This window comes from Panulirus ornatus, chromosome 28 (genome assembly GCF_036320965.1).
Source record: "Panulirus ornatus isolate Po-2019 chromosome 28, ASM3632096v1, whole genome shotgun sequence".
Classification (NCBI taxonomy): domain Eukaryota; kingdom Metazoa; phylum Arthropoda; class Malacostraca; order Decapoda; family Palinuridae; genus Panulirus; species Panulirus ornatus.
Window position 1 is genome coordinate 16,837,990 of NC_092251.1, and position 19,301 is coordinate 16,857,290.

Below are 19,301 nucleotides of genomic sequence, written 5' to 3' on the forward strand. Positions count from 1 at the left end.
GCTCAAAATCTTTTCTCACTCCTTCCTTCCATCTCCAGTTTGATCTCCCCATTCTCTTTATTCCCTCAACTTCTGAACATAAATCCAAACTATCTTTATGTTCAAACCATTTCAGCACACTTTCACCTATCTCCACCACACTCTTTTTCTTACCATACATCACAATCATCCTTTCATTACCCATTCAATCAAACCACCTCACACCACATACTGTCCTAAAACATTTTATTTCCAACACATCTACCCTTCATACAGCCTTGTCTATAGCCCATGCCTCACATACATATAATATTGCTGGGATTACTATTCCTTCAAACATTCACAATTTTGCCCTCCCAGATAATGTTCTCTCTAAAGATTCCACACATTCTGCAGCACTCCTAAAACTTTTGCCCCCACACCCACCCTATGACACTTACACTTCCATAGTTCCATTCACTGCCATGTCTACCTCTAGGTGTTTAAAACACTTTACTTCAAGTTTTCTCCATTCAAACTCACACACCAAATAACCTTCCCTCAAACCTGCTAAACCTACTAATCTTGCTTTTATTCATATTTACTCTCAATTTCCTTCTGACACACTCTTTCAAACTCAATCACTCACTTCTGCAGTTTCTCACTTGAATCTGCCATCAGTACTGTATCATGAGCAAACAACAACAGACTCACTTCCCAGGCCCTCTTATCCTCTGCAGACAGCATACTTGCCACTCTCTCCAAGATTCTTGCATTTACTTCCCTCACTGCCCCATCCATAAACACTTTGACAACATACAACCCTGCCAGAAACCAACCTCACTTGGAACCATTCACTCTCCTCTTTTCCCACTGGTACACATGCCTTACATCCATGATGAAAACTTTTCATTGCTTCTAGCAGCATTCCTTTCACACCATATATTCTTAAGGCCTTCCTCAAGGCATCTCTATCAAATCTATGATGTAGTTTCTCCAGATCCATGAACATCACATATAAATTCATCTGTTTTTCTATGTATTTCTCATACACATTCTTTAAAGCAAACATCTGATCCACACATCCTCTACCACTTCTGAAACCACGCTGCTCCTCCCCAGTCTGATGTTACATATATGCCTTCACCCTCTCAATCAATACCCTGCAATACAACTTAAACAAGTACACTCAACAAACTTATGCCTCTGTAGTTTTAATACTCTCCTTTATCCCCTTTGCCTTTATACAATGGCATTATACATGTGTTCTGCCAATACTCAGGCACCTCACCATGAAAATCCTTACCAACCAATCAACACCACAGTCATCCCCTTTCTTAATAAATTCAAGTGCAATATCATCTGCACCGGCTACATTTCATTTTACGTAAGACTTTCACCACCACTTCTCTCTTTATCAGACCACTCTCTATGACTTTCTCACTTTGCATGCCACTCCAACCCAAATTCTCTACATCCGCCACCCTATCATCAAATACATTCAGTAGTTCCTCACTTCATCACTACCTGTAACCACTTCTCCTTCTGCCCTCTTCGCTGATGTTCCTATTTTGTTCTCTTGTTTTTCTCACTTTATTAACCCCTTTCTAAACATCTTATTCTCCCTAAAGTTTACTGATACTCGCTCACCCTAACTTTCATTTGCTCGCTTTTTCAACCCCTGCACTTCCTCTTGCCCTCTTGCCACTTTCTCTCATACATCCAAAAATCATTCACATTTCTTCCTTGTATGTCCATCCAAATGCTTCCATTTTCTCTTTCACAAGCAACTTTACTACTTCATCCCACCACTCATTACCCTTTCTAATCTGCCCACCTCCCACATTTCATGTACCACATGCATTTCTTGCACTGCAGGCACTGCTTCCCTAAATACCCCCCCATTCCTCACCCACTCCCCTTGCTTCATTTACTCTCACTTTTTGCCATTCTACACTCAAAGTCTCCAGGTATTTCTTCACATAGGTATTTTTTCCAAGCTCACTTACTCTCACTGCTTACTCTTCACTGACATTGTTTCCTCTTTTCCATAAACCTCTACAAATCAGTGTACTTTTATTGTATAAGAGTGGTGGATAAATGGAATAAAATGACTGGGCATGGTTGATTAATGAGACATACATAAGTTTAAGAAGCTGTACAACATCAAAATAAGTTCAAGAGATTGGGCCCCACAAGTATAAAACTCCCACCTTGCACAGTATGAATGGGTAATTATGTACAGATAAGTTACAGCCACTGAAAGCTCTTAGATTTTTCTCTTCATAAATTTGTCTATTCTACCTTAACAAAGCCTATTTTATCTAAATCTATTGCTTTTATAATAATGTACAACTAATTATGTTATGACTATTTCATGATTTACTTCTTCTGTTCCATCATATGACTATTTACAATTTTTTTCTTTTCTTCCTAGGGATGTAACCCATGTATTATTCCTCTCATTCTTTTAAGTGTTTACTTTCAATATTGACAGCAAAAACTGGCATCCTTTAACAAGTCTACTTTTACTCCCTTAATCAAAAGATGAAACCTGTTGAGTCTGCACATTTCCACTTCCATAAGAAGAAAGAAGTATTACTCATTATGTTATTTTGGGTCCAGGTCACATTCACTGACAATCTGCTGACTACACGACTTTAAAAGGTTTTTATTATGTTCCACCATTATAGAAACCTTTAATAATCTGGTTCAATATAAAATACAATGTTTTTCACATTTTCATCTACATGATGATGATGAATCAGACATAAATCATACAAATATACATAATTTATTTATTGCAGGTACAATATATTTCAGAATACCAACAGATATAATCTAGCAAACAAATTCTTTACAAATATTCAATGGACAGTGGTGATGCTCCACACTCTCATCCTAGAAATGTTGATTCACCCATTAAACTCAACAAGACTGATGGGCAATACATGCTCATGTCTGGAAGGCTCTGCCACACATCAGTGACCCTAGATTAAAGTAACATTTTGAGAGTGGAATATGAGTTATTTTTTTTTCTTTACTCAACAATTATATAAAAAGATAATCAATGTACTGTTTATAATGCTGCTATAATAAAAAAACATTTTTCAAACATAAAATAATTTAATTCTAATAGCTTTCTTGTGTTATCCTTGATAACTTTCCTTTGAGTGAGGAACCTGCATCAACACCAGGGTCTACCATCTCCTGAAGACAGGAGGATGAGTGTCATCTGTATCTCCAATAACAAAGAGTAATCTTCCCAGCTATCAACATCTAATAAACTCAAAACTGAACACTATTCCATGGGTATAACTAAAACTTCACTCTTCTGAGAGATTTATCCTGACAGGATCCACTGGAGCCACAAACTACTCCTTAACCCATAGGAAGTCAAACTAGAATAATAATTATCCTTCAGAGGGCCTATTCCTATGTATGAAGGGATAATAAAGGTTGGGAATTAACAAGATCTGAATGAGCATCTCATAGTATATCAAGGAGACTAACAACCTTCCAAAATCTATATCTTGACACTCTTAGTGCCCGAGTCTTTACCATACGTGTTATTCACTTCCAATAAAACATACACAGCAGAGTCTTATACAAAAAGGTGATGATAATCTGACCAACAATGAGTCTTAATAGATCAATGATCTGGAAAAGGTATCTTATTGTAAGCCAGAAGTGATGCAAGCGTTGAGAGGAATGCCTCAGATGGAGTAAAGCCCTCCTTCTGCATCAGAGTCCATAACGACAATGCTTTATCGCCAGCACATTGGGCATCTGACAAATAGAATTACTACAATTACTAAAACAATTCCATTCCATTTCAAACTTCTGTATTATATAAGACAAGATAAAACAATAAAATGGATGGATATCTGTGTACAGTACATGCAACACTATGAGCAGAATTTGATAAATATGGCTTCATAATCAATCTTACAATTAATTCTTATGTTGAAAAAAAGTAGTCCTGCATAGGGAAACATAAATGTTAACCTTAAGAGAGTGAACTGTGGGAGTCAAACCTTGTAAGATCAAACAAATATTTCATCAACTGGACCATGCACCTCATGTAAACAGAATTTGGTAACATTAAATACATTAAATGTGCATACAATGAAGACACATATATGAAAATAGAGTGAGTGCCTTATCCTTAAATAAATACATTAAGTATTTCTATTTTAGATTTATCATATTTAATCGCCATCTCCTACATCAGTGAAGTAGCGCAAGGAAACAGACAAGGAATGGCCCAACCCATCCACGTACACATGTATAAACATAAACACCCATACATGCATATATACATACATGTACATTTCAATGTATACATAAATATACATAAACACAGACATATACATACATACACATGTACATACTCATAATTGCTGCCTTCATCAATTCCCATTGCCACCCCACCACAAATGAAACAGCACCCCCCCCCCCCCCCCCCACACACACACACACACACACACACACACACACACACACACCACCACCACCACCAGCGAGGTAGCGCCAGGAAAAGACAAAAAAAGGCCACATTTGTTCACACACAGTCTCTAGCTGTCATGTGTAATGCACCCATAACCACAGCTCCCTTTCCACAGCCAGGCCCCACAGACCTTTCCATGGTTTACCCTAGATGCATCACATGCCCTGATACAATCCACTGACAGCACATTGACTTGGGTATACCACATCCTTCCAATTCACTCTATTCCTTCAACACCTTTCACCCTCCTCTCTGTTCAGGCCCCGATCGCTCAAAATCTTTATCACTCCATTCTTCCGCCTCCAATTTGGTTCCCCTCCACCTCTGACACATACATCCTCTTTGTCAATCTTTTCTCACTCATTCTCTCCATGAGTCCATACCATTTCAACACACTCTCTTCTGCTTTCTCAACCACACACTTTTTATTACCATACATCTCTCTTCCCCTTTCATCACTTACTTGATCAAACCACCTCACACCACATATTGTCCTCAAATATTTCATTTCCAACACATCCACCCTCCTCTGCACAGCCCTATGCCTCACAACCATATAACACTTGAAACCACTTTTCCTTCAAATAAACCCATTTTTGCTTTCCGAGATAATGTTCTCAGCTTCCCCATGTTCTTCAACACTCCCAGCAGAACCTTTGCCCCCTACCCCACCCTGTGGCTCACTTTTGCTTCCATGGTTCCATCCGCTGCTCCCAAGTATCTAAAACATTTTACTTCCTCCAGTTTTTCTCCATTCAAACTTACCTCCCAATTAACTTGCCCTCAACCCTACATTAAGTAAAAAATTATAATTCCTATACTTACCACTATGCTTCATTAACTCATTGTCTAACTGTTTTATTACAAACCTGGAGCCATTTCTAACATATACTTTCAAAAGAAAAGCCTTAGGATTAGTGTGACAATATGTGTATCCAAAGTTCACTCTACACTAAGTCCACACAAATAGGATTTAAATGATGGAAAATATTTTTGTGACATAAGAAGAGCCATATGAGTATTTGAGACAGCCTGGTTTGGTGGGAGTTTCACACTGTATTTTACCTAAAAATGATCAATATCCATGAGGACTCACTCCTCAGACCATCAGAAAGTTTATGAAAGTGGCAGATTGCTCATTCACACAACTTTAGTTAAGAGTGGCAGATTGCTCATTCACATGACTTAAGTATCATACAGTAATCTGCCCAGACCAATGATGTCATGACATGGAGGTGAGGTAGTGCTAATCGACCATTCACCCTTTTAATTTACTTACCCCTAGTGTGTGTGCCTTGGGCCTCCTATTTCTATAACTCGAGTAGTAGTGTTTTTTAAAAGGAAACAGGAATGAAAAAGATGGGAAAATAATTGGATGCTCACAGGATCATGCCTATTATAAAATTTATGCTTCATCTTTCAATACCACATGTCCTATCAGTGAACGCAGCCCTATATGCACCTGAGAGCATACCCATATCAAAGGATATTGACTTAAAAATATACCTACATAAAGTCCCAGAAAAAGCATTGTTTCACTGACAAGTGAACTCCATTCAGGATCAACAAGATTTCATCAAAACTTTTATACTGCCTATTAAATGAGTTTATTGAATGTCAAAATCCATTTTTGTTGATTTTACCTTACAGGAACTTTCTAAAGAACAAACTGCCACTGCAACTGCCACAGGTTTAGGAATATCCAAAACCAGCTCTACTTTGAAGAAGAAACAAAGTGACTGCAGCTTCAACAAGGAAATACTGGTAGTAGTTTTTGCATGGGTACTGTCAATGGACTGAACCAGGGCATGCGAAATGTCCTGGGTAAAACACGGACAGGTCTGTGGGGCCTGGATGTGGATAGGGAGTTGTGGTTTCGGTGGTGCATTACACATGACAGCTAGGGGATGAGTGTGATTGGATGTAACCTTTCTTTGTCTGTATCCTGGCATTACCTCACTGACACAGGGTGGCAATGCTATTTCCTGTGGACGGGATGGTACCTGAAATGGAGGAAGGGGAGCAAGTATGAACATGGTGATGGGGGCAACTGGGGAAGTAATAACAGGTAGTAATGAAGTGAGGAGATGGAGTGAGTATTTTGAGTTTGTTGAAAGTGTCTGATGATAGAGTGCCAGATATAGAGCGTTTTGTTCAGGGTGGTGTTTTAGATATCTGGGAGCAGACATAGCAGTGGATGGAACCATAAGTGAGCCACAGGGTGGGGTAGGGGGCAAAGGTTCTGCTGGGAGTGTTGAAGAACATGTGGAAGCTGAGAACATTATCTCGGAGAGCAAAAATGGGTTTGTTTGAAGGGAGAATGTTTTGCTTAACAGAGAAGAGGTACTGAAAGCTTTGCAGATGATGAAATTTGTCAAAGCGGCAGGTTTGAATGGTATTGCAATTGAATTTATTAAAAAAGGGAGTGACTGTGATGTTGATTGGTTTGTAACAACATTCAGTGTATGTATGGATCATGGTGAAGTGCCTGAGGATTGGCAGAATACATGCATAGTGCCAATGTACAAAGGCAAAGGGGATAAAGGTGAGTGTTCAAACCAAAGAGGTATAACACTGCTGTGTATTCCTGGGAAATTATATGGGAGGGTATTGATTGAGAGGGTGAAGGGATATACAGAGCATCAGATTGGGGAAGAGCAGAGTGGTTTCAGAAATGGTAGAGGATGTGTGAATTAGGTGTTTGCTTTGAAGAATGTGTTTGAGAAATACTTAAAATAACAGATGGATTTGTATGTAGCATTTATGGATCTGGACAAAGCATATACAGAGCATCAGATTGGGGAAAAGCAGTGTGGTTTCAGAAATGGTAGAGGATGCGTGAATCAGGTGTTTGCTTTAAAGAATGTGTGTGAGAAATATTTAGAATAACAGACAGATTTGTATGTAGCATTTATGGATCTGGACAAAGCATATGACAGGGTTTATAGAGATGCTTTGTGGAAGTTCTTAAGAGTATATGGTGTGGGTGGGAAGTTGCTAGAAGTAGTGAAAAGAAAAATTTTTACCAAGGATATAAGGCATGTGAATGAGTAGGAAGAGAGGAGAGTGATTGGTTCCCAGTGAACATTGGTCTGCAAAAGGGGGTGTGTGATGACCCCATAGTTGTTTGTTTATGGATGGGGTGGTTAGGGAGGTAAATACAAGAGTTTTGGAGAAAGTGGCGAGTCTGTTGGGGATGAGAAGACCTGAGAAGTGAGTTAGTTTTTGTTCACCGATAATACTGCTCTAGTGGCTGATTCAAGTGAGAAACTGCAGAAGTTGGTGGCTGAGTTTGGAAAAGTGTGTGAAAGGAGAAACTTGAAAGTAAATATGAATAAGAGGAAGGTTATCAGGTTCAGTAGGGTTGAGGGACAAGTCAACTGGGAGGTAAGTTTGAATGGAGAAAAATTGGAGGAAGTGAAGTGTTTTAGATATCTGGGAGTGGACTTAGCAGCAAATGGAACCATGGAAGTGAAAGTGAGTCAAAGGGTGGGGGAAGGGAGGTTCTGGGAGCAATAAACAATGTGTGGAAAGAGAGAATGTTATTAACTAGAGCAAAAATGGGTACGTTTGAAGGAATAGTAGTTCCGTCAGTATTATATGGTTAGGAGGGTTTTACGGAGGAGGGTGGAAGTGTTGGAAATTAAATGCTTGAGGACAGTATGTGATGTGAGGTGGTTTGATCAAATGAATAATGAAAGGGGTAAGAGAGATAAGCGGTAATTAAAAGAGTGTGGTTGAGAGGGCAGAAGAGGGTGTGTTGAAATTGTTTGAACATATGGAGAGAATGAGTGAGGACAGGTTGACAAAGAGAATGTATGGGTCAGAGGTGGAAAGAACAAGGAGAAGTGGGAGACCAAACGAGAGTTGGAAGGATGGAATGAAAAAATTTTGAGTGATCAAGGCCTGCACACACAGGAGGGTGAGAGACATGCAAGGAATGGAGTGAATTGGAACAATGTGGTATACCAGGGTCAACATGCTGCCAATGGACTAAACCAGGGCACGTGAAGCGTCTGGGGTAAACCATGGAAAGGTCTGTGGGGCCTGGATGTGGATAGAAAGCCGTGGTTTTGGTGCATTACACATGACAGCTAGAGAATGAGTGTGAATGAATGTTGCCTCTGTGTCTGTTTTCCTGGCAATACCTTGCTGAAGTGGGGGAGAGTGATGCTGCTAGAGAGTGGTACCAGGAAGGGATTGAATATGAGTTATACATGTGTATATATGTATATATTTAGTTTGAATGGAGAAAAAATGGAGGAAGCAAAGTGTTTTAGATATCAGGGAATGGACTTAGCAGCAGATGAAACCAAGGAAGTGGAAGTGAGTCACAGGGTGGGAGAGGGGGCAAAGGTTCTGGGAGTGTTGAAGAATGTGAGGAAGGCGAGAACATTATCTCAAAGAGCAAAAATGGGTATGTTTGAAGGAATGGAGGTTCCATCAATGTTATATGGTTGTGAGGCATTGGCTGTGTGGAGGAGGGTGGATGTGTTGGAAATGAAATGTTTGAGGACAATATGTGGTGTGAGGTGGTTTGATTGAGTAAGTAATGAAAGGGTAAGAGAGATGTGTGGTAATAAAAACAGTGTGGTTGAGAGAGCAGAAGAGGGTGTCTTGAAATGGTTTGGTCACATGGAAAGAATGAGTGAGGAAAGATTGACAAAGAGGATATATGTGTCAGAGGTAGAGGGAAGAAGAAGCGGGAGACCAAATTGGAGGTGGAAAGATGGAGTGAAAAAGATTTTGAGCGATCAGGGCCTGAACATACAGGAGGGTGAAAGACATGCAAGGAATAGAATGAATTGGAACGATGTTTTATACCGAGGTCAACATGCTGTCAATGGATTGAACCAGGGCATGTGAACATCTGGGGTAAACTATGGAAAGGTCTGTGGGGCCTGGATGTGGAAATGGAGCTGTGGTTTTGTTGCATTACACATGACAGCTAGAGACTGAGTGTGAAAGAATGTGGCCTTTTTTGTCATTCCCTAGCGCTACCTCCCTGGAGGTGGGGTGTGTAAGTGTGTGTGTGTGTGTGTGCAATTTCATGTGTGGCAGGGTGGCAATGGGAATGGATGAGGGCAGCAAGTATTAATATGTACATGTGTATATATGTATATGTCTGTGTATGTATATGTATGTAAATGTGTATATGAGGGTGTTTATGTATATATATGTGTATGTGGGTGGGCTGGGCCATTCCTTATTTATTTCCTTGCACTACCTCGCTAATGCGGGAGATTGCAATTAAGAAAAATAAAAAATAAAAATCTAGTTTTGATTTATTGCATGTAACTGCCATACCCCGCATCAATGAGGCAGTGCCAGAAAACAGAACGGCCCATCCACTCATATACACACACAAATGCCCATACACACACACACACACACATCAACATATATACATATACATCAATATATACACATATACATACATATACATACATACACATGTACATATTCATACTTGCCTTCATCCATTCCCAGAGCTACCCCACCCCACAGTTAACAGCATCACTACCCCCTGCTTCAGTGAGGTAGCACCAGGAAAAGACGAAAAGGCCAAATTCGTTCACACTCAGTTTCTAGCTGTCAGGTGTAATGCACCGAAACCACAGCTATCTATCCACATCCAGGCCCCAGAGACCTTTCCATGATTTACCCCAGGTATTTCACATGCCCTGGTTCAGTCCATTGACAGCATGTCAACCCAGGTATACCATCATTCCAATTCACTCTATTCCTTGCATGCCTCTTACCCTCCTGTACATTCATTCCCTGATCACTCAAAATCTTTTTCACTCCATCCTTCCACCTCCAATTGGGTCTCCTGCTTCTCCTTGTTTCCTCCACCTCTGACAAATATATTCTCTTTGTCAATCTTTCCTCACTCATTCTCTCCATATGTCCAAAATCATTTCAACACACCCTCCTATGGTCTCTCAAACACACTCTTTTTATTTCTACACATCTCTCTTACCCTTTCATTACTTACTTGATCAAACCACTTCACACCACATATTATCCTCAAGAATTTAATTTCCAACACATCCACCCTACTCCACACAACCCTATCTATAGCCCATGCCTCACAACTGTATAACATTGTTGGAACTACTATTCCTTCAAACAAAATCAATTTTGCTCTTTGAGATAATGGTCTCTCCTTTGCTTTTGACTTACTTCCGCTAACATGGTTCCCTTTGCTGCTACACCCACTCCCAGATATCTAAAATACTTCACTTCCTCCACTTTTTCTCCATTCAAACTTACATCCTGATTAACATGTCCCTCAACCCTACTGAACCTAATAACCTTGCTCTTATTCACATTTACTCTCAGGTTTCTTCCTTCACACACTTTTCTAAACTCAGTCACCAACTTCTGCAGTTTCTCACTCGAATCAGCCACTAGAGCTGTATCATCTGTGAACAAAAACTGACTCACTTCTCAGGCCCTCTCATCCCCAACAGACTGCATACTTGCCCCTCTCTCCAAAACTCTTGCATTTACCTCCCTAACCACCTCATCCATAAACAAATTAAACAACCATGGAGACATCACACCCCCCTACCCCCTGCCGCAGACTGACATTCACTGGGAACCAATCACTCTCCTCTCTTCCTACTCGCACACATGCCTTACATCCTTGGAAAAACTTTTCGCTGCTTCTAGCGACTTACCTCCCATACCATATGCTCTTAAGACCTTCCACAAAGCATCTCTGTTAACCCTATCATATGCCTTCTCCAGATCCATAAATGCTACATACAAATCCATCTAATTTTCGAAGAATTTTTCACAAACATTCTTCAAAGCAAACATCTGATCCACACATCCTCCACCACTTCTAAAACCACACTGCTCTTCCCCAATCTGAAGCTCTGTACATGCCTTCACCTTCTCAATCAATACCCTCCCATATAATTTCCCAAGAATACTCAACAAACTTATGCCACTGTCCCCTTTGTCTTTGTACAATGGCAATATGCATGCATTCTGCCAATCCTCAGGCAGTTCACCATGATCCCAACATACACTGAATACCCTTACCAACCAATCAACAACACAAGCCACCCCCTTTTTTCATAAATTCTACTGTAATACCATCCAAATCTGCCGCCTTGCCAGATTTCATCTTCCGCAAAGCTTTCACTACCTCTTCGCTCTTATATTTTTTTAATATTTTATTTTGCTTTGTCGCTGTCTCCCGCATTTGCGAGGTAGCGCAAGGAAACAGATGAAAGAATGGCCCAACCCACCCCCATACACATGTATATACATACACGTCCACACACACAAATATACATACCTATACATCTCAATGTACACATATATATACACACATAGACACATACATATATACACATGTACATAATCCATACTGTCTGCCTTTATTTATTCCCATCACCACCTCGCCACACATGGAATAACAGCCCCCTCCCCCCTCATGTGTGCAAGGTAGCATTAGGAAAAGACAACAAAGGCCCCATTTGTTCACACTCAGTCTCTAGCTGTCATGTAATAATGCCTGAAACCACAGCTCCCTTTCCACATCCAGGCCCCACAGAAATTTCCATGGTTTACCCCAGACGCTTCACATGCCCTGATTCAATCCATTGACAGCACGTCAACCCCGGTATATCACAACAATCCAATTCACTCTATTCCTTGCCCGCCTTTCACCCTCCTCCATGTTCAGGCCCCGATCACTCAAAATCTTTTTCACTCCATCTTTCCACCTCCAATTTGGTCTCCCACTTCTCCTAATTCCCTCCACCTCCGACACATATATCCTCTTGGTCAATCTTTCCTCACTCATTCTCTCCATGTGCCCAAACCATTTCAAAACACCCTCTTCTGCTCTCTCAACCACGCTCTTTTTATCTCCACACATCTCTCTTACCCTTACATTACTTACTCGATCAAACCACCTCACACCACACATTGTCCTCAAACATCTCATTTCCAGCACATCCACCCTCCTGCGCACAACTCTATCCATAGCCCACGCCTCGCAACCATACAACATTGTTGGAACCACTATTCCTTCAAACATACCCAGTTTTGCTTTCCGAGATAATGTTCTCGACTTCCACACATTCTTCAAGGCTCCCAGGATTTTTGCCCCCTCCCCCACCCTATGATTCACTATCGCTTCCATGGTTCCATCCGCTCCCAGATCCACTCCCAGATATCTAAAACACTTTACTTCCTCCAGTTTTTCTCCATTCAAACTTACCTCCCAACTGACTTGACCCTCAACCCTACTGTACCTAATAACCTTGCTCTTATTCACATTTACTCTTAACTTTCTTCTTTCACACACTTTACCAAACTCAGTCACCAGCTTCTGCAGTTTCTCACATGAATCAGCCACCAGCGCTGTATCATCAGTGAACAACAACTGACTCACTTCCCAAGCTCTCTCATCCACAACAGACTGCATACTTGCCCCTCTTTCCAAAACTCCTGCATTCACCTCCCTAACAACCCCATCCATAAACAAATCAAACAACCATGGAGACATCACACACCCCTGCTGCAAACCTACGTTCACTGAGAACCAATCACTTTCCTCTCTTCCTACACGTACACATGCCTTACATCCTCAATAAAAACTTTTCACTGCTTCTAACAACTTGCCTCCCACACCATATATTCTTACTACCTTCCACACAGCATCTCTATCAACTCTACCATATGCCTTCTCCAGATCCATAAATGCTACATACAAATCCATTTGCTTTTCTAAGTATTTCTCACATACATTCTTCAAAGCAAACACCTGATCCACACATCCTCTACCACTTCTGAAACCACACTGCTCTTCCCCAATATGATGCTCTGTACATGTCTTCACCCTCTCAATCAATACCCTCCCATATAATTTACCAGGAATACTCAACAAACTTATACCTCTGTAATTTGAGCACACTTTTATCCCCTTTGCCTTTGTACAATGGCACTATGCAAGCATTCCGCCAATCCTCAGGCATCTCACCATGAATCATACATATATTAAATAACCTTACCAACCAGTCAACAATACAATCACCCCTTTTTTAATCAATTCCACTGCAACACCATCCAAACCTGCTGCCCTGCCGGCTTTCATCTTCCGCAAAGCTTTTACTACCTCTTCTCTGTTTACCAAATCATTTTCCCTAACCCTCTCACTTTGCACACCACCTCGACCAAAACACCCTATATCTGCCACTCTATCATCAAACACATTCAACAAACCTTCAAAATACTCACTCCATCTCCTTCTCACATCACCACTACTTGTTATCACCTCCCCATTAGCCCCCTTCACTGAAGTTCCCATTTGCTCCCTTGTCTTACGCACTTCATTTACCTCCTTCCAGAACATCTTTTTATTCTCCCTAAAATTTAATGATACTCTCTCACCCCAACTCTCATTTGCCCTCTTTTTCACCTCTTGCACCTTTCTCTTGACCTCCTGTCTCTTTCTTTTATACATCTCCCATTCATTTGCATTTTTTCCCTGCAAAAATCGTCCAAATGCCTCTCTCTTCTCTTTCACTAATAATCTTACTTCTTCATCCCACCACTCACTACCCTTTCTAATCAACCCACCTCCCACACTTCTCATGCCACAAGCACCTTTTGCACAAGTCATCACTGCTTCCCTAAATACATCCCATTCCTCCCCCACTCCCCTTACCTCTTTGCTCTTAAGCAAACCATTCTCCCTGACCCTCTCACTTTGCACACCACCCTGGCCAAAACAACTTATATCTGCCACTCTATCATCAAATACATTAAACAAGCCTTCAAAATACTCACTCCATCTCCTGACTTCATCATTCCTTGTTATTACTTCCCCATTTGCCCCCTTCACTAATGTTTCTATCTGTTCTCTTGTCTTATGCATGTTACTTGCCTCCTTCCAAAAAATGTTTTTTTTTTTTTTTTTTTTTTTTTTTTTTTTTTATACTTTGTCGCTGTCTCCCGCGTTTGCGAGGTAGCGCAAGGAAACAGACGAAAGAAATGGCCCAACCCCCCCCCCCATACACATGTACATACACACGTCCACACACGCAAATATACATACCTACACAGCTTTCCATGGTTTACCCCAGACGCTTCACATGCCTTGATTCAATCCACTGACAGCACGTCAACCCCTGTATACCACATGACTCCAATTCACTCTATTCCTTGCCCTCCTTTCACCCTCCTGCATGTTCAGGCCCCGATCACACAAAATCTTTTTCACTCCATCTTTCCACCTCCAATTTGGTCTCCCTCTTCTCCTCGTTCCCTCCACCTCCGACACATATATCCTCTTGGTCAATCTCTCCTCACTCATTCTCTCCATGTGCCCAAACCATTTCAAAACACCCTCTTCTGCTCTCTCAACCACGCTCTTTTTATTTCCACACATCTCTCTTACCCTTACGTTACTTACTCGATCAAACCACCTCACACCACACATTGTCCTCAAACATCTCATTTCCAGCACATCCATCCTCCTGCGCACATCTCTATCCATAGCCCACGCCTCGCAACCATACAACATTGTTGGAACCACTATTCCCTCAAACATACCCATTTTCGCTTTCCGAGATAATGTTCTCGACTTCCACACATTTTTCAAGGCTCCCAAAATTTTCGCCCCCTCCCCCACCCTATGATCCACTTCCGCTTCCATGGTTCCATCCGCTGACAGATCCACTCCCAGATATCTAAAACACTTCACTTCCTCCAGTTTTTCTCCATTCAAACTCACCTCCCAATTGACTTGACCCTCACCCCTACTGTACCTAATAACCTTGCTCTTATTCACATTTACTCTCAACTTTCTTCTTCCACACACTTTACCAAACTCAGTCACCAGCTTCTGCAGTTTCTCACATGAATCAGCCACCAGCGCTGTATCATCAGCGAACAACAACTGACTCACTTCCCAAGCTCTCTCATCCCCAACAGACTTCATACTTGCCCCTCTTTCCAGGACTCTTGCATTTACCTCCCTTACAACCCCATCCATAAACAAATTAAACAACCATGGAGACATCACACACCCCTGCCGCAAACCTACATTCACTGAGAACCAATCACTTTCCTCTCTTCCTACACGTACACATGCCTTACATCCTCGATAAAAACTTTTCACTGCTTCTAACAACTTGCCTCCCACACCATATATTCTTAATACCTTCCACAGAGCATCTCTATCAACTCTATCATATGCCTTCTCCAGATCCATAAATGCTACATACAAATCCATTTGCTTTTCTAAGTATTTCTCACATACATTCTTCAAAGCAAACACCTGATCCACACATCCTCTACCACTTCTGAAAACCGTTTTTATTCTCCATAAAGTTTAATGATACTCTGACCCCAACTCTCATTTGTCCTCTTTTTCAACTCATGCACCTTTCTTTTGACCTCCTGCTGCTTTCTTTTATACATCTACCAGTCATCTGCACCCCTTCCTTCCAAGTATCATCCAAATGCCTCTCTTTTCTCTTTCACTAACAACGTTACTTCTTCACCCCACCACCCAACCACCTCCCACCTTTCTCATGCCACATGCATCTTTTGCACAAGCCATCACTGCTTCCCTAAATACATACTATTCCTCCCCTACTCCCCTCAAGTCATTTGCTCTCACCTTTTACCATTCCATACTCAATATCTCCTGGTACTTCCTCACAAAAGTTTCCTTTCTAAGCTCACTTACTCTGACCACTCTTCTCCCCAACATTCTCTCTTCGTTCTTGAAAACCTCTACAAATCTTCACCTTCGCCTCCACAAGATAGTGATCAGACATCCCTCCAACTGCCCCTCTCAGCACATTAACATCCAAAAGTCTCTCTTTTACATGCCTATCACTTGACATATAATCTAATAATGCCCTATGACCATCTCTCCTACTCACATATGTTATCTTTTTTTTATTATACTTTGTCGCTGTCTCCCGCGTTTGCGAGGTAGTGCAAAGAAACAGGCAAAAGAATGGCCCAACCCACCAACATACACATGTATATACATACACGTCTACACATGTATATATACATATATATACGTTGTTTACATACTTTGTTACATACACAGACATATACATATATACACATGTACATAATTCATACATGCTGTCTTTATTCATTCCCATCACCATCCCATCACACATGAAATGACATCTCCCTCGCCCCACATGTGCGTGAGGTAGCGCTAGGAAAAGACAACAAAGGCTGCATTCGTTCACACTCAGTCTCTAGCTGTCAAGTATAATGCATCAAAACCACAGCTCCCTTTCCACACCCAGGCCCCACAAAATTTTCCATGGTTTACCCCAGATGCTTCACATGCCTTGGTTCAATTCACTGACAGCACGTTGACCCTGGTATACCACATCGTTCCAATTCACTCTATTCCTTGCACGCCTTTCACCGTCCTGCATGTTCAGGCCCCGATCGCTCCATCCTTTCACCTCCAATTTGGTATCCCACTTCTCCTCGTTCCCTCCACCTCTGACACATAAATCCTCTCTGTCAATCTTTCCTCACTCATTCTCTCCATGTGACTAAACCATTTCAATACATCCTCTTCTGCTCTCTCAACCACACTCTTTTTATTACCACACATCTATCTTACCCTTTCATTACTTACTCGATCAAACCACCTCACACCACATATTGTCCTTAAACATCTCATTTCCAACACATCCACCCTTCTCCGTACAACCCTATCTATAGCCAATACCTCGCAACCATATAACACTGTTGGAACCACTATTCCTTCAAGCATACCCATTTTTGCTTTCCGAGATAATGTTCTCACCTTCCACACATTCTTCAACATTCCAAGAACCTTCACCACCTTCCCCACCCTGTGACTCACTTCTGCTTCCATGGTTCCATCCACTGCCAAATCCACTCCCAGATATCTAAAACACTTCACTTCCTCCAGTTTTTCTCCATTCAAACTTATCTCCCAACTGACTTATCCCTCAACCCTACTGTACCTAATAACCTTGCTCTTATTCACATTTACTCTCAGCTTTCTTCTTTCACACACTTTACCAAACTCAGTCACCAGCTTCTGCAGTTTCTCACCCGAATCAGCCACCAGTGCTGTATCATCAGCGAACAACAAATGATTCACTTCCCAAGCCCCCTCATCCACAACAGACTGCATATGTATACTTAAGTGTATCTCTCTTTTCAAACCAGGTATTCCCAATCACCAGTCTTTTTTCAGCACACAAATCCACAAGCTCTTCACCATTTCCATTCACAACACTGAATACCCCATGTACATCATTTACACTCTCAATTGCCACATTACTCACCTTTGCATTTAAATCATCCATCACTAATACCCAGTCCTGGGCACCACAGCCACTGACTCACTCACACTACCATGATGAAAGTTATGACGATGAAATTGCACTTAAATAACTTCAATAGTTCATTCAATTTTGTTTAACATGTAATTTTTCCATAAATGTGGCACAACATGTGTCATGTAGACAATCCCCCTCATCAGGTCCCAGTATTTAAAAAAGTTATTTAAATCTCAACATCACACTTGAGTACCACCGTCTGGTAACAATCAGTACAGACCAACCATCATGTCAAAACTCATTAATCAGACTTCTTAGGCAAAGGACAGGTATGACTACCAAATGAATTTGTGTACAGTATACATAAACAGTATATTACTCTATAATCTTATCATTCATCCCTCACTAATAATTAATAAACTTTTATCACTAATCTTGCACTTTTATCCTGTTGTTTTCAGAGCTTATACTGTATCATTATTCACTAATACTCTGTATTACATTACAATGCTGGAAATTTAAAGAAGTACATTTCTCCACATAGTTCACAATGTTGTACACAGTTGCATAATTAATGGTTCTATGTGGTGGTCCATAAGCATGAAAGAACCAAAACTGCTGTCAGATGAGAGTGTTATCTCTCCTTGCAAGCTCACTACACCACCTGTAAACCCTATGCATGTGCTCCCACTTCCATGCTTTAAAGTCCAGTAATATTGTTACTTCATTGTTACCATGATGGTGCTATGTCGATTATTACATATACATGTGTTGTTATACTGTACAAGCAATAATAAGTAAGAAGGGGTATAAATCATTATCTTATATACATTTATTAAACTTACAAGGAAACAAATGAAAGAATGGCCCAAACCACCCAAAAACACATGTATATACATAAACGCTCACACATGCACATATACATACCTATACATTCCAAAGCATACATACATATAGTATGTATACATACACAGACATATACATATATACTCATGTACATATTCATACATGCTGCCTTCATCCATTCCCGCCGCCACCCCGCCACACATGATATGGCACCCCCCCTCCACCCACGTATGCATGAGGTAGGGCTAGGAAAAGACAACAAAGGCCACATTCATTCACAATCAGTCTCTAGCTGTCATGTATAATGCAACAAAACCACAGCTCCCTTTCCACATCCAGGCCCCACAAAACTTTCCATGGTTTACCCCCAGATGCTTCACATACACTGGGTCAATCCATTGACAGTACGTCCACCCCAATATACCACGTCGTCCCAATCCACTCTATTCCTTGCACGCCTTTCACCTTCCTGTATTTTCAGGCCCCAATCGCTCAAAATCTTTTTCACTCCATCCTTCCACCTCCAATTTGGTCTTCCACATCTCATTCCCTCCATCTCTGACACATACATCCTCTTTGTCAATCTTTCCTCTCTCATTCTCTCCATAAATCCAAACCATTTCAATATACCCTCTTCTGCTCTCTCAGCCACACTCTTT

At 41.1% G+C, this 19,301-nt stretch overlaps 1 protein-coding gene across 2 annotated transcripts in view; it reads right to left on the reverse strand.

The window, feature by feature from the left end:
• Window positions 1-2,736: 2,736 nt before the first annotated feature.
• LOC139757871 (leucine-rich PPR motif-containing protein, mitochondrial-like) overlaps window positions 2,737-19,301 on the reverse strand; it is a 147,777-nt gene continuing 131,212 nt past the window's right edge. The window contains exons 8-9 of one of the 2 annotated variants that reach the window (XM_071678792.1): window positions 6,424-6,471; window positions 2,737-3,747 (exon numbers count right to left, since the gene is read on the reverse strand). In XM_071678792.1, the coding sequence (XP_071534893.1) occupies window positions 6,425-6,471 (47 nt within the window). In that variant the 3' untranslated portion in view covers window positions 2,737-3,747; window position 6,424. The remainder of the gene's footprint in view (window positions 3,748-6,423; window positions 6,472-19,301) is intronic. The other variant, XM_071678791.1, reaches the window with a different exon arrangement.